Genomic DNA, 14,409 nt, shown 5'->3' with positions numbered 1-14,409 from the left:
ACTTCATATCAAGTGGAAGATTAATAGTACGCGGAAGAAATTTCAAATTATTTGCGGAAGTTTATTACTTTTCAATGCAAACAAATGTCTTATTTTTCAGAAAAACTAAACAATGAGCAGAAAAAAAACTCCTTATTTGTCTGATAAGTTAATAACTAGCCGAAAATAAGTTTAAATTCTTAAAAAAAAATCAGTAATTAGCTGAAAATAAATTCTAATTTTAAAAAAAAATTAGTAATTAGCTGAAAATAAATTCTAGTTTTTTTAAAAAATTTGTAATTAACTGAAAATAAATTCTAATTTTTTTAGAAAAATTAGTAATTTGCTGAAAATTTGTTCTAATTTTTTGACAAAAATTATTAATTCGCGAACATATTTTTCTAATTAGAAAAAAAAAGTTATTAATGCATCGCATGTATTGTTAAGTGTTTGGGTATTAAATAATTAGCCGGTACACTTTTCTAATTTTTGTTAAAAATTCAAAAATTTTTTTTTCTAATTTCCAAGCTCTGAATAAGTTCGTAAAATCATAATTCAAAAGATAGATTTTTTCTGTAATTAGTAATCGATCTTCAATAAGTAATAATTTTTTTTTCAATTAATAATACATCTATGCATAAATTTTAATTAAATTCATTAATTTTTTTTTGTGTTGAATTATTATTAATTTATTGAAAAATTAGAAATAATTACACCATTAATTATTATTTTTTTTTTAATTAAATAATTAATAATGAAAATTTTTTTTTGCCGAACACTGCGCGTGGGATACATTTTAACAGTATCGTAAAGATACTGATTAATATTGACTAGATCTGGGCCGACGTTGGCCTCCTCTTTGGCAAGTCTATGCAAATCCTCATCTTGCCAACGTGGCTTCTTGCGGGTCACGTCGATTTCATCATTAGCTTCCACTGGGTGTGCACGGCGCTTATGTACTCCCAAGCCAGTGAGAGTAGTAAACGGACGTTCACACCATGGACACACATATGCCGTTCTTTCATCAGATGATTGCGCTACTTGGTTTAATGGACTCGATACTACTTCTGGCAATTGCTGCAAATTACCCATTACATTATGATCGTCCTCGCTAAGGATAAGTATTGGGACACCTTCTCCACATCTATCCACGTTGTTTAATTGGTTGTCAGCGAGGTTATCCTCCGTAGAGGAGGTTGAGCGATTTACTTGGTCATCACGATGTCTTGCGACACCATGGCCGGATAATTGTTGTTGTGTCAGGCGAGGAAGCACTACTAGCAAAGAACGTAGCTCCGGCAAGACGCGACTCCCTGCTCCCTCTCCTGTTTTACGCCGTGGTTGTTTATTCATAGACGTAGTTTATGTTGTGTGCATTTTCTACCATTTTTTTTCTCAAAATAGGACAATTGTCGCTATCCAGAGCGGAGTGAGTGTCGTCTTCAGAGCGCGCAGCCATACAATTACAACATTTCAGGGGTACCTGACCACGGCATTCTCTCGTTGCATGTTTTCCCGCACATTTTCCGCAAACTTCCGCCTTGTCACACTGGGCCGCTAGGTGACCAAAATCTAAGCATTTGTAGCACTGTTTCACTTGTACGTGGTCGCCGATTCTGCATGCTGCATAATTTATATACGCCTTCTCCTTAGCTAGCAGCTTGGACCTCGCACCCGTCTCAATGACAAAGCTAGTGTTATCACGCTCGGGCCTCACTGGGTATCTGTACTATACGGTTATTACCTCGGGACTCACCTCAGGAGCATTAGTCGCAATCAAAGACTCCACAAATTGCTCATTAGTTAGGGCCTTCGGTACTCCACGTATGATAAATCGTGGTGCAAGCTTCATTTTCTCCTGAACCATAAGACCAGAGCTCTTCAAGTCTACAGAATTTTTCAGCTTTTCCATGTCCACCGTCTCAGCTACTACTCTCATCGCCTTGGTCGGAAGTGTGACCAATCGTGTTACCCTCAGGTTGTAGTCCCTCGGCTTTACCTTCTCTTTGAACGTGTTCTTGATGTCAACCGCAGATCTAAATTTTGCCGTAAAACCCACCATTGGCGCTACTGTAAACTCAATCGTGTTGCTCGACGATGGTTTCAGACCTAGCAATCCATAGAAATTGTTCGTCGACGACGTCCATCCGATCTCTATCGTGCGCTTGGAGCTTTTCAGCGACGACTACAGCAACCTCACTTCTCACCAGGTCCGCTAAATCGTTTCTAATATCATTTTTCATGGCTTGCAATTCACTGGAGACGTCAAGGCCTCTAATAGCATCATAAACCTCATCAAACGCATCAATTCTTGCGGCTAGTGACCGATAGGCCTCTACCACTTGCTGAAAGCATTCGGCGATTGCATAACCGGAAGTCACTAGTCCAGCTGAAGTCATTTCAGGCTTCAGTGATCTTTTGTACTTATGGACATTCTCACAGAGTATTTCAAGATCATTCAGTGATAATGGCAATGGGTCTTTGAACGACAGTACTTTTGCTGGCGATGATGCTGCACGTTTCCTATTTGGGAATTCTTCATTATTCAGTGATGAGGTACTCCCTGACGTTACACGGCTTTTGCCACTCCTAAGAGCTCCAGTACTTATAGGGGTAACAAAGTCTTTTGAGCCCTTCACTTTTTCTGATGACATTATTCAAAGAAAGAAGGAACAAGTAATAGAGCTGTACCTTCATGAACAATAATAAACGCTATTGTAGCAATGAGGTGGGGTACATCGCATTATTCCGAATCGCCAAAATGCCGAATGAAACTCATACCATCAGAAAATGTGGTAAAGAAGTTCTCAAGTTAGACAATAGGTGGCTTCACATACCTTATTGCTAAAAGAAGCGCAATATTGTTTGACAAATTCAAAATGATTGCCATGTATAAAAAAAAAAGTTAGAGAATAGTTTAAATAATACGTAAATATTGAATAGAGCTAAAAATTATTCGCATGCTACAATAAACATGTAGCAAAACATTTTAAAAATGAAAAGCAAATAAAAAGACGTTTAAAAAATTATTTTGTATATAAACAAAAAAAAAACCTAAGTGAGACATTGAGTTTGAATTAGTATCTCTGTTGACGCTAATAGTCAGTCTGTTTGGAATAAACAGAAATGGCTGTTTGGATTGAACAGCCTTGTCTGTATTTAATGAAAATATATATTTGCTTAGGATAAACAGAAGTGTCTGTTTGGACTAAACAGGAGTGTCTGTTTGGACTATACAGAAGTGTCTGTTCAGACTAAACAGAAATTTCTGTTTGGGCTAACCAGAAGTGTCTGTTTGGACTAAACAGTAGTGGCTGTTTGGACTAAAGAGAAGTGTTTGTTTGGACTGAACAGGAGTGTGTGTTTGGACTATACAGAAGTGTCTGTTTGGACTACACAGAAGTGTCTGTTCAGACTAAACAGAAATTTCTGTTTGTGCTAACCAGAAGTGTCTGTTTGGACTAAACAGAAGAGTTTGCTTGGACTGAACAGGAGTGTCTGTTTGGGCTACACAGAAGTGTCTGTTCAGACTAAATAGAAATTTATGTTTGTGCTAACCAGAAGTGTCTGTTTGGACTATACAGAACCGTCTGGTTGGACTAAACAGAAGTGTTTGCTTGGACTGAACAGGAGTGTCTGTTTGGGCTAAACAGGATAGGCTGTTTGGATTGAACAGCCTTGTCTGTATTTAATAAAAAGATATATTTGCTTAGGATACACATAAGTGTCTGTTTAGACTAAACAAAAGTGTCTGTTTAGAATGAACAGCGATTTCCGTTTAAACGAAACAAAAGTGTCTGTTTGGACTAAACAGGAGTGTCTGTTTAAATTAAATAGGCGTGCCTGTTTAGATTATACAGCAATGTTTGTTTATTATAATTAGACATATCTTTCGAGGATACACAGAAGTTTCTGGAGTAAATAGCAATGTTTTTATTTTTTTTTCTTTATTACGTAACAATTTTTTTACATACAATATCCATTATTTTTTTCAGTACGTCGTGCTTAAAGTAGTGTTTAACGGTCTCTAATTCTTCAAGTTTTATGTCTGTTACTGCCGTCATAAGTTTGTCTAAGTCTACGTCAGTGTGGTCAAATTTGTAATCTCTTGTATTTATTTCCGTTATTAATTCTTCTTTTACATACAAGCTCTCCAAAATTTCAACACATCCTTTCGGAGGAGTATATATATTTGAATCAAGAGAAGTTGTTGACAACTCTCTCGTCTCTATGCTGGCTGTAATATAACCGGGTACCCCTCGTCTTCCGTGGTCTTGACGACGAGGCTTACGAGGTCACGATTTGGACATCTTTTGAACTCAAAAGTTCTAAGGGCGCCACTGAGAGTAAGTTGCACGATCTCTCAGTATCGTGTGCAAGGCAAAACAAAGCAGAGAGAAATGAAAATCTCTAGGACGAGTTCGAAAATTTCCTTATCGTGACTGGACCACACAGCTGCAGAGTTAGGTTCTTATCACTACAAAATCAACCCCTTAATGAGCGGTCGGTAAAACTCAGCGTTATTAATCGATCGAGAATAATTATTTTAATAGATATGATTTTAATAGAATATTCAAAATTTATTTACAATATTTCTTTGGCAACGGATATATCTTTCTGGTTAATATAAAATTTTTGATTTCCCGACAATATTTACGTATTTTAAAATGTAATTAAATTTAATATAAAATTATCCTTAATTCATAATAACAATTATTTTTCTCCTTAATATACAATAATTTTGCTGGCGAGGCAATAAATAAATTAACTCACATTCACATACAGTCTATCCGCAACTTTAAGTTCTCAAATAACGCCTTAAGTTCTGGGTTGTCTTTTAGCATAAATTTTATTGTAGTTAAATTTTATTTTAACGAACTTTTACTTAATAAAGTTCCCAGTGATGCGGTCGGTGAGACTCAGCACCACGGTCACTTTCAAACTAAATTTCTGGCACCTCCTAGAGAACGGTCTTTGGGACTCAGTACCTCTAGAAAAAATACCGACTAGAGTTTGCTAAACTTAAATGTTAATTATCAATTGTTTAATCCGTGGTCGCTAGACTCAACTGAGAAAATTTTGATTATGACGCTACCTAGTAAAACAAGCCCAGACACTTATACAAAGTGGCGACCGAACGCTCTCGAACCCACGCCGTGAAAACCAATAAATCTTATCTCGTAAAATTTTATATATATAATTAAAAATTTATGTTATTCTATTAAAATATTTTTAGAGAAGTTTGAACGAATTAATTGAACCAAAAGACTTCGAAATTTACCGAAGTAGTCGCTGGTGAAAATGACGACGTCATATGGTGGGAGGAGGACGCCGCTCTCAAAGAATGCTGTTGGGTGCTGTTGGCTTCCAATCTTCTTTCTCCTGCTGCTGCCAATTAATATTTTAAATAAATTACGCGGTTGCTAAACTCAGCGAAATTTGTGAATGATCCTGAACGTGGATTTTTAATGTAGTCCGGGGTCAGACTGAGACTCACCGTAATTTGATTGATTCTCCACGAATGCGGGGTCTTCACGACTCACCATCAATTTATTTTCTTTTGTAAAATTTAGTTTTAATTGTGCTTAGGATACGACTGATTGTTTGCAGCTCTAGGCAGTGAGTGACGCTCGAGTGCCTCAGAGGCACTGCCTCTCGGTGCGCCGTGAAGCCAGCAGCTCCCCACTCTCAGTTCCATGTCAGGCTCGTACCATCCAAAATCCCCCAAATTTAAATTTCTAGAAATGGCGGGACTCGGGGCCCTCGTAAAGCACCCATTCGTCGCACGGCCAAATGCATCGATAAATTAGTAGAGTCCCAGGTTATCGATCATCGACGGCGTGGGGACAACGGAAATGCGTGGGCCGAGAGCGCAGTCGAATCAAATTCAAATTTAAATATTAATTTACAAATAAAATCGATTTATTTTGGATTATCCCTGTTATAGTAATTTGAACATTTTTTCCTATTTTGTTTTCCACTCTATTCATGTTTTCTTCTTCATCGCTACTTTCTTCATCTTCAATATCTTCTTCATCAATTTTTTTAATTTTTTTAGTCAAATTTTCTAATAGAAGAATTTTTTTTTTATACCAGCCGGATTGTCTTTTACATTTTTCTTAATCATTTTTAATAATTTTTCTACTTTTTCCTCCTCTATTATTTTCTGATTCTCTCTTCTCTCTTCCTTTTATTTCATATTTGTCAACCCAACTTGATACGTTTGTGTTTTCCTGTCAATGGTCAATTAAAATTGAAAATTAAAATTGGTTTCTTCCCTGTTTTAAAAATCTTATAGAATCCAATAGATTCTTATAAATTCCTATAGACATTTTATAAGAATGAATGAGTTCTATGAGTAATGCTATAGTTAAGTATAGGGCCTTAAACATACGGCTATAAAAATCTATCGGATTTTTTAAGCAAGTTTTTCGCATATTTATTGTGAAAATTGTAAATTCAAAATCACGCACCAAGCCTGTTTGTATGTCTTTGTGTGTGTGTTTATTTTTTCACAGTGTGTTCATTCCCCGGGAAAATTTTTTTTGCCCAATCATATAGATAGATAGATAGATAATAAATTTTATTCGACCATGAGATCTTGATCTCATGTGGCCGTTCAAAAACAAAATATTTACATTAGTTTTGCATATATAATTACAGTATTTGATCATATAAAACAAAAAATAACTATTATAATAATAAAGGTAAAACTGAAAATGACTCTAGATATAATCTTAAAAATAGTACAAATAGTAAAGATAGTAAAAATAGTAAAAATAAGTTCCATCGTCAATTCATGCTTTCTAGTTCAAAAAAATAATTATATACAGCACTACGAAATTCCATGAACGTAGGGAGTGATGTAAGGCTCGGCGGAAGAGTATTCCAAACACGAATCGCAGATACAATAAATGATTTATCATAAAAAGCAAGATGGCTGGTAGGTAGACGTAAATAGTCCTGCCTTACATCTCCCCTACGCAGCATGGGCTGCAGAAAAACTAATTTATTGTCGAATAATTGACCCTGATTCATATAAATTGCTTTATATGATAAGCAAGATAAAAAGAAATTTCTCCTAGTTTTCAGAGTTATCCAGCCTAGTCTTCGATAATATGGTGTAATGTGCTCAAATCTACTAACTTTAAAAATGAAACGAACGCAAGCGTTAAGCTTTCTTTGTAATTTACATTGTTGATGTTGAGTTATATTAGTGTAAATAGCAGCACAGTAATCAAATATTGGAAATATTAATATCGTAACAAGTTTAATTTTAATTTCTTCGCTCAAAACCTCATTATTCATTTTTAACTGTGCCAGAGTTCTCATGCTACGCTTACAAACATCATTTATTTGTTCATTCCACGATAAAGTATTTTCGAGAATTATTCCTAGATATTTTACCGAATTCACAAAATCGATTATAGTATTATTAACAATAATGTTGTTACAAAGCGTACATTCATTACTATTGACATTATAAGAGCTAGCAAAAATCACAGCCTTCGTTTTCGCAGCATTTACTTTAAGATCATTTTCATTACACCAACTACAAATTACTTTAATTATATTGTTAAGCTCATTAACACAATCATTAATATCAGCAATATTACAGGATAAATAAATAACAAGATCATCCGCATAAAATAAGTATTTACAGTTAAGTAATTTTCCAAGATCAGAAACGTATAGAGAATATAATAAAGGGCCAAGTACACTACCTTGAGGAACACCTCTTTGTATTGTTCTCCATAGTGATGTTTTCCCCTTATTATTATCACGAACTGATTGTCTTCTTTGATCAAGGGAAGACCAAATCCAAAGAATAGAGACTTCAGAGAAACCCATATTCCTTAACTTATTTATTAATTTAATTTGATAACAGAGTCAAACGCCTTACTAAAATCAAAGAAGACAGCAATTGTGATTTTTGAGTGATCAACTGCGAAACGAATATCACCAGTTAGTCTAATAATCGCTGTTTGAGTATTCATACTCTCTCTGAAAGCTGTTTGATATTTATCAATGTAATCATTATCAACAACGTATTTCAGAATTTGTTCATATACACATCGCTCTAGTGCTTTTGATAACGTACATAAAATAGATATAGGTCGATAATCCGAGTATTGTAATGGATCACATATTTTTGGTGGAGGTACTACATATGATTTTTTCCATAAATCCGGAAATTTACAAGTTGATAATGAAAAATTAAATAAAAATGTGAAGTTATTTAAAAAGTACGATAACAAAATTTAGTTATTTAAAAAGTACGATAACAAAATTTTATAGCTTTTTATTGAAAATCCATCTGGACCGATAGAGTTAGAGCTAATTCTCATTATTCATTTTTTAACCGTTTCATTACTAATTTTTTTTAAAGTTAAATTGCGACCTCAAATTATTATATAAAATATTATACGAGTTATTTTGAATATTGGTAGTAATTAAATTATTATAATTATCATTATCATTATCATTTGTAATATTAATTTGAGCACATTTTATAAAATATTCATTTAATTCATTAATATCAATGTTTAATGCACGATCATTTTCCCGATTTTCAATAAGCCCTAAGTTTCTAAAGTCATTCCACAAAGATCGGGAGTTATGCTCTCTTAAAAATCTTCTTTTCAGGTCATTCTTCTTTTCCGCTGTAATTTGTTTTTTGATTAGTCTACGTATATTTGAGAATTTAGTATACGCAAATCCCGTCCTTTTGAATATTCTGTATAGTTTGCTACGACGACGTTGAAGTTCTTTAATTTCATCAGTATATATTGTTATATATGGAGTATATATAAATAATTAAATATTCAATTATACATAATTTTATTTTATTTAATATTGACTTTAAGAAAATAAGACAATAAGTTCCAATTCAATTACTTAATTAATAATTTACAGATATACATTAGATTTTAGGAATGACTATATCCGTTCATGCATAATTATCTATGATATTACACGATTATATACAACTTTATATATAAGTTATTATATACCAGAAACCTCCAGTCACTATATGATTGTCCAAGAATTACTACAAAATTAATTTAATATGATTTTCTTTTTCACTCAAATCAAATTAAATCTGTTTCATTTTCATAATCATAGAAGGCATGGCATAGAGCAAATTTTTTTTATTTTTTTTTTTTTTTCAATTATATATACTTAATAATTTCATATCTTCAGACATATTTAGTGACAAAATAATCAAAATATTTATTTATTAAAAAGAAATAAATCCGTATTTTTTCCCGCGTAATTTAAATATTTTTTGAATGATGTAGACGAATCGATTTATCTCGATACTTAACAATAAAAAAGTGTTTAAACTATGAAAAGGCACAAATTCAAGTCAAAACCTTTCTAATGATACAAAATTCAATAACATTAACTTATTTTATTATATAGATATGTCGGTAACAAAATTTTCCTTATTCTCTTAATAATATAGATAGATAATCATACATAATTTTATTCAATTATATATGATTTGGCAAAATAATTTTTCTCGGGATTATAATCTTATCAATTTTTTAATTTTACCTCGTTTGGTGTGTGATTATGATCATGGATCCATTTTCGTACTACAAATGATCTAGTTCTTTCATCCAAGCTAGCCTTTAGTGTTACTGGACAGTCAGACTATTGATGGCTATACGTAAAGCCGTTCGAATAATATTTTAAAATTTTAGGTTATTAATTAATATTTTTATTAATATTAAATTAATCGCTGTCTATACTCTTAAACCAATGCTTGCGATATTGACTAATTTTATGGGTATAAATATTAGGGTGTTTCATAATAAATATCCCTTGTTTTTTGCCAAGTCTCATGGTTTTAAAAGTTATCCCTCGCAGTTTTGCGAAAGCCGTAAAAATGCCGTAAATTTTCGGGATTTATGCACATGCCGTAAATTTACCGTAATAATTTGGTATTAAAATAGTTATTTTGGCCAGTTTTTTTCCTGCAGTTATGTCATATACTTACTGCACTTATGCTGTAGAGTTACCAGATTACTACAGTAATATTACTATAAAAATGCCGAACTTTTACCAAAAAAATGCTGTAAAAAAACTATAACAATACCGAACTTTTACCAAAAAAATGCTGTAAAAAAACTGTAAAAATGCCGAACTTTTACCAATAAAATGCTGTATAAAAACTATAATACGATAATGTAGTAATAATAAAATCGTTGTTTTTGTGATAATAATACCGTCAGTATCCTGCAATTTTGCCAGATTTACGCTGATAAAATAGAAAATTGTAAAAAAATATGGTTTTATTTTTTGTTCGCTTCTGCATTTAAAATCATCGAAAATGTGCCAAATGTAATATTTTTTATTTTATTTTATTGGTTCACACAATTCTTAATCAAACAAAAACATGTAAGTGAAAATAACTATCTGTGAAAATTGATGTTTTTAATTTTCTTAAGTTTGTTTGTATCCATCTGAATACAATTAGTAACATATTTCAAGTAAGTGATTTGGCATAATGGCTACCAGATCAGACTTTGAACAAATAGGTCTCGGGATCGAGTCCACGAGTTAACTGGTGTTTTAATTTTTTTTTTTTTTCATGACAGTTATTTAATATATAACTTTATAAGGTTCTATATAATTATATAAAATTATATATAACTGAATAAAATTTTATATAATTATATACAAATTTTTTTACGGGTAGAACGGTTTGATGCTGCAAAAATGCCAAAAATATACTATAAATATGCTGTATAATTACTGTTTTAATTCTGTGAAAATACCGTATTTTTTCTGTTTTATTACCGTAAATATTAGGAATTTATTTCGTAAATTTTTTACCATAGTCTATGGACTATGGTCTATGGTGAAAAAAAATCCTCCAAAAAGAACAACTCGGAAGCTCAATTCTGCTAAAAGCTCAGTGAATATTCATTTTCTCTTTTGAATTATATGCAAAAAAAATTTTTTTTTTTGTTCTTTAGAAATTTAATTATCATTGCAACATCTTTTTTCTAAGTACTTGATCTAATAGAAAATCAAATCCTTTAAAAAAAAAAAAGTCCCTAAGTGTTTTCTTCGTACAACTAACAGAAAAAAAGTTATGAAGCTTGAATCAATAGTGAATTGAATTACTCGACGTATACACGGTTTAAAAGATAATTTTCAGATTTAATTGCGTGTACATGTTTTACATGGTGAATCTATAGATTATGTATAGTCAGTCAGGTGTTGTTAAATGATTTCTAAGATCTTACTTATTTTCCGTATAAATTCCGAAAAAAAAAAATATTTTTTTTTACGATTTAAAATTTGTTTTCTTTCCGTGTTTTTAAATTACATAGAAAATTTTATTTTGAACGTATGAAAAATTTTTTTCATGTTTTCGAAAAAAATTAACAAATGGCATCAGTTCAATAGAAAAAACCTTAATTTTTGTCAAATACTCTTCAAAAGTATATTTTACAATTTTACTCAGATTTTAATTGTTTCTTCTGTATTGGTTCTGAAATGCATTTGGTAAATAATAATTTGGGTTTGGAGTTAATATTGACTAAGTAACGAAATTATGGTAAAAATGCGAATAACGTTTTTTAGGAACATTTAATTCTCTACAAAAAAGGTCCTAAAACTTGATTTAGACTTGGTTCACTAAGTCGAAATTTGCAGCCGTTTTTCACAAGACAAACTCGACTTTTTTTTACTTGGTTTAGACTTAACTGGCTTACTTAGTCACGATTTAAGTCCAAAAAGTTGAAATCACGTCGAAATTGACTTGATATAGACTTATTCGACTTAAATTATAAGGCGAAAAAGTCTATTTCGACTTGATTTCAACTTTTTCGACATAAATCGTGACTAAGTAAGCCAGTTAAGTCTAAACCAAGGCGGAAACTCAATGTATTTCATGTCTCCGTAAAAAAAGTCGAGTTTGTCTTTTGAAAACGGCTCCAAATTTCGACTTGGTTAACCAAGTCTAAATCAAGTTTTATTTTTGACCCTGGAAACCCTCTTTTTTAGTGCGTAGAATCCGGTGAACTAGAATGTTAATTGCAGACACTCCTGTTTAGTCTAAACAGACACTCCTGTTTAGTCCAAACAGACACTTTTGTTTATTCTAAACAGAAGTTCCTGTTTAGTCCAAACAGTCACTTTTGTTTCGTTTAAACGGAAATCGCTGTTCATTCTAAACAGACACTTCTGTTTATTCTAAACAGACACTTCTGTTTATTCTAAACAGACACTTCTGTTTAGTCTAAACAGACACTCCTATTTAGTCCAAACAGACACTTCTGTTTATTCTAAACAGACGCTTCTGTTTATTCTAAACAGACACTTCTGTTTATTCTAAACAGACACTTCTGTTTAGTCTAAACAGACACTTCTGTTTATTCTAAACAGACACTTCTGTTTAGTCTAAACAGACACTCCTGTTTAGTCCAAACAGACACTTCTGTTTATTCTAAACAGACACTCCTGTTTAGTCCAAACAGACACTTCTGGTTACTCTAAACAGAAGTTCCTGTTTAGTCTAAACATACACTCTTGTTTAGTCCAAACAGTCACTCGTGTTTAGTCCAAACAGACACTTTTGTTTAGTCTAAACAGACACTCCCGTTTAGTCCAAACAGACACTTCTGTTTACTCTAAACAGACTGACTATTAGCGTCAACAGAGATACTAATTCAAACCCAATGTCTCACTTAGGTTTTTTTTTGCTTATATACAAACGTCTGTTTATTTGCTTTTCATTTTTAAAATGTTTTGCTACATGTTTATTGTAGCATGCGAATAATTTTTAGCTCTATTCAATATTTGCGTATTATTTAAACTATTCTCTAACTTTTTTTTTATACATGGCAATCATTTTGAATTTGTCAAACAATATTGCGCTTCTTTGAGCAATAAGGTATGTGAAGCCACCTATTGTCTAACTTCAGAACTTCTTTACCACATTTTCTGATGGTATGAGTTTCATTCGGCATTTTGGCGATTCGGAATAATGCGATGCACCCCCGTTTCATTCGGCATTTCGGCGATTCGGAATAATGCGATGCACCCATGAGGTGGTATACCTTCTTAATAGAAACGGCGGATAAATCTTTGATGATGACTATGATAACTTATCGACTCGTTGATAAGTTATCGCTGAAGATGATGGTAACCCACCTACTGTAGTAAGCGAGTTATCATAAGAACACAAGTGATCGGTTACCGTCCACTGCAGAACACTTAGTTCCATATAACCGCAACAGATGGCGCGTCGATGTCAATTTAAAGTAAATTCACACAACACTAAAATCAGCTGATACACATGTCTAACCATACATTGAGCAATTATTTTATAAACTTTACAAAACGATTACACAGCACTCACTGCACAGAAAATCAATATTTACTTATTGAAATGATCAGAAAATTTTTCCGCACTGGTTGAAAACACTCAAAAGAACTACATCACACTATAACCATTAGAAATAGTATAAAAGAACAGAGCAAAAAATTAACTACTCCTCATTGTATAAGAGAGTCATAGTTACTCCCGCCGTTTAAGAGCGCTTAAATGAATTTGCCAGTTCTGAGTTGAACGTTAAATGACGGCCGAAAAGAATCATAACGATGCTTTCACATCACTATAATCTCATAGCAAGAAAGATACATGAGAGACCAAGGCACGGGACCGAGTTCAAATCCTGGTGCGTGAACACCAATCATTTCGCCCAGGCCCGGCACGTCAGTCAACTCAATTCCCTATCAAGCCCGACACGCCCCGTTCCTCAGAGCTAATCCTTATTCCGAAGTTACGGATCCATTTTGCCGACTTCCCTTACCTACGTTATCCTATCGACTAGAGGCTCTTAACCTTGGAGACCTGCTGCGGATATGGGTACGAACCGGCGCGACACCTCCACGTGCCCCTTTCCTGGATTTTCAAGGTCCGAGCGGAAGATCCGGACACCACTGCAAATGCGGTGCTCTTCGCGTTCCAAACCCTATCTCCTTGCTAAAAGTTTCCATGGAACTTGAACGCTTATACAAAAAAGAAAACTCTTTCCGGACTTCCTGTCGACGTCTCCAGGTCATTTTGGGTTACCCCGACGAACACTCTTGCGAGTGAACGAATTGTATACGGTTCCGCTGCCGGGTTCCGGAATAGAAACCGGATTCCCTTTCGCCCAATAGGTGTGTGTTTTTTATTATAATATTATTTGTAACACCATATTTTTATAAGATTTCTCTTAGGGCTTAGGATCGACTGACTCGTGTCCAACTGCTATTCACACGAAACCCTTCTCCACGTCAGCCCTCCAGGGCCTCGCTGGAGTATTTGCTACTACCACCAAGATCTGCACCGATGGCGGCTCCAGGCAGGCTCACGTCCAGACCCTTCTGCGCACACCACCGCGACCCTCCTACTTGTCAGAG

At 33.5% G+C, this 14,409-nt stretch overlaps 1 protein-coding gene across 1 annotated transcript; it reads right to left on the bottom strand.

Moving 5' to 3' along the window:
• Window positions 1–662: 662 nt before the first annotated feature.
• LOC103572825 (uncharacterized) lies at window positions 663–13,510 on the bottom strand. The gene is made up of 2 exons (XM_008551608.3): window positions 13,059–13,510; window positions 663–2,670 (listed from the first exon to the last, which is right to left on the bottom strand). Exon 2 carries the CDS (start codon window positions 2,631–2,633, stop codon window positions 2,058–2,060), a length of 576 nt encoding a protein of 191 aa, XP_008549830.2. The 5' UTR covers window positions 2,634–2,670; window positions 13,059–13,510; the 3' UTR covers window positions 663–2,057.
• Between the last annotated feature and the right edge of the window lie 899 nt (window positions 13,511–14,409).

The sequence above is a fragment of the Microplitis demolitor genome, chromosome 4 (genome assembly GCF_026212275.2).
Source record: "Microplitis demolitor isolate Queensland-Clemson2020A chromosome 4, iyMicDemo2.1a, whole genome shotgun sequence".
NCBI classification, from domain to species: Eukaryota; Metazoa; Arthropoda; class Insecta; order Hymenoptera; family Braconidae; genus Microplitis; species Microplitis demolitor.
The sequence above is the reverse complement of the archived record's forward strand: the minus strand, read 5'-3'. Positions and strand labels throughout refer to the sequence as shown.

Coding starts and splice junctions, on each gene's coding strand:
- LOC103572825 (XM_008551608.3), bottom strand. CDS start 2,633: ATGTCATCAGAAAAAGTGAAGGGCTCAAAAGACTTTGTTACCCCTATA.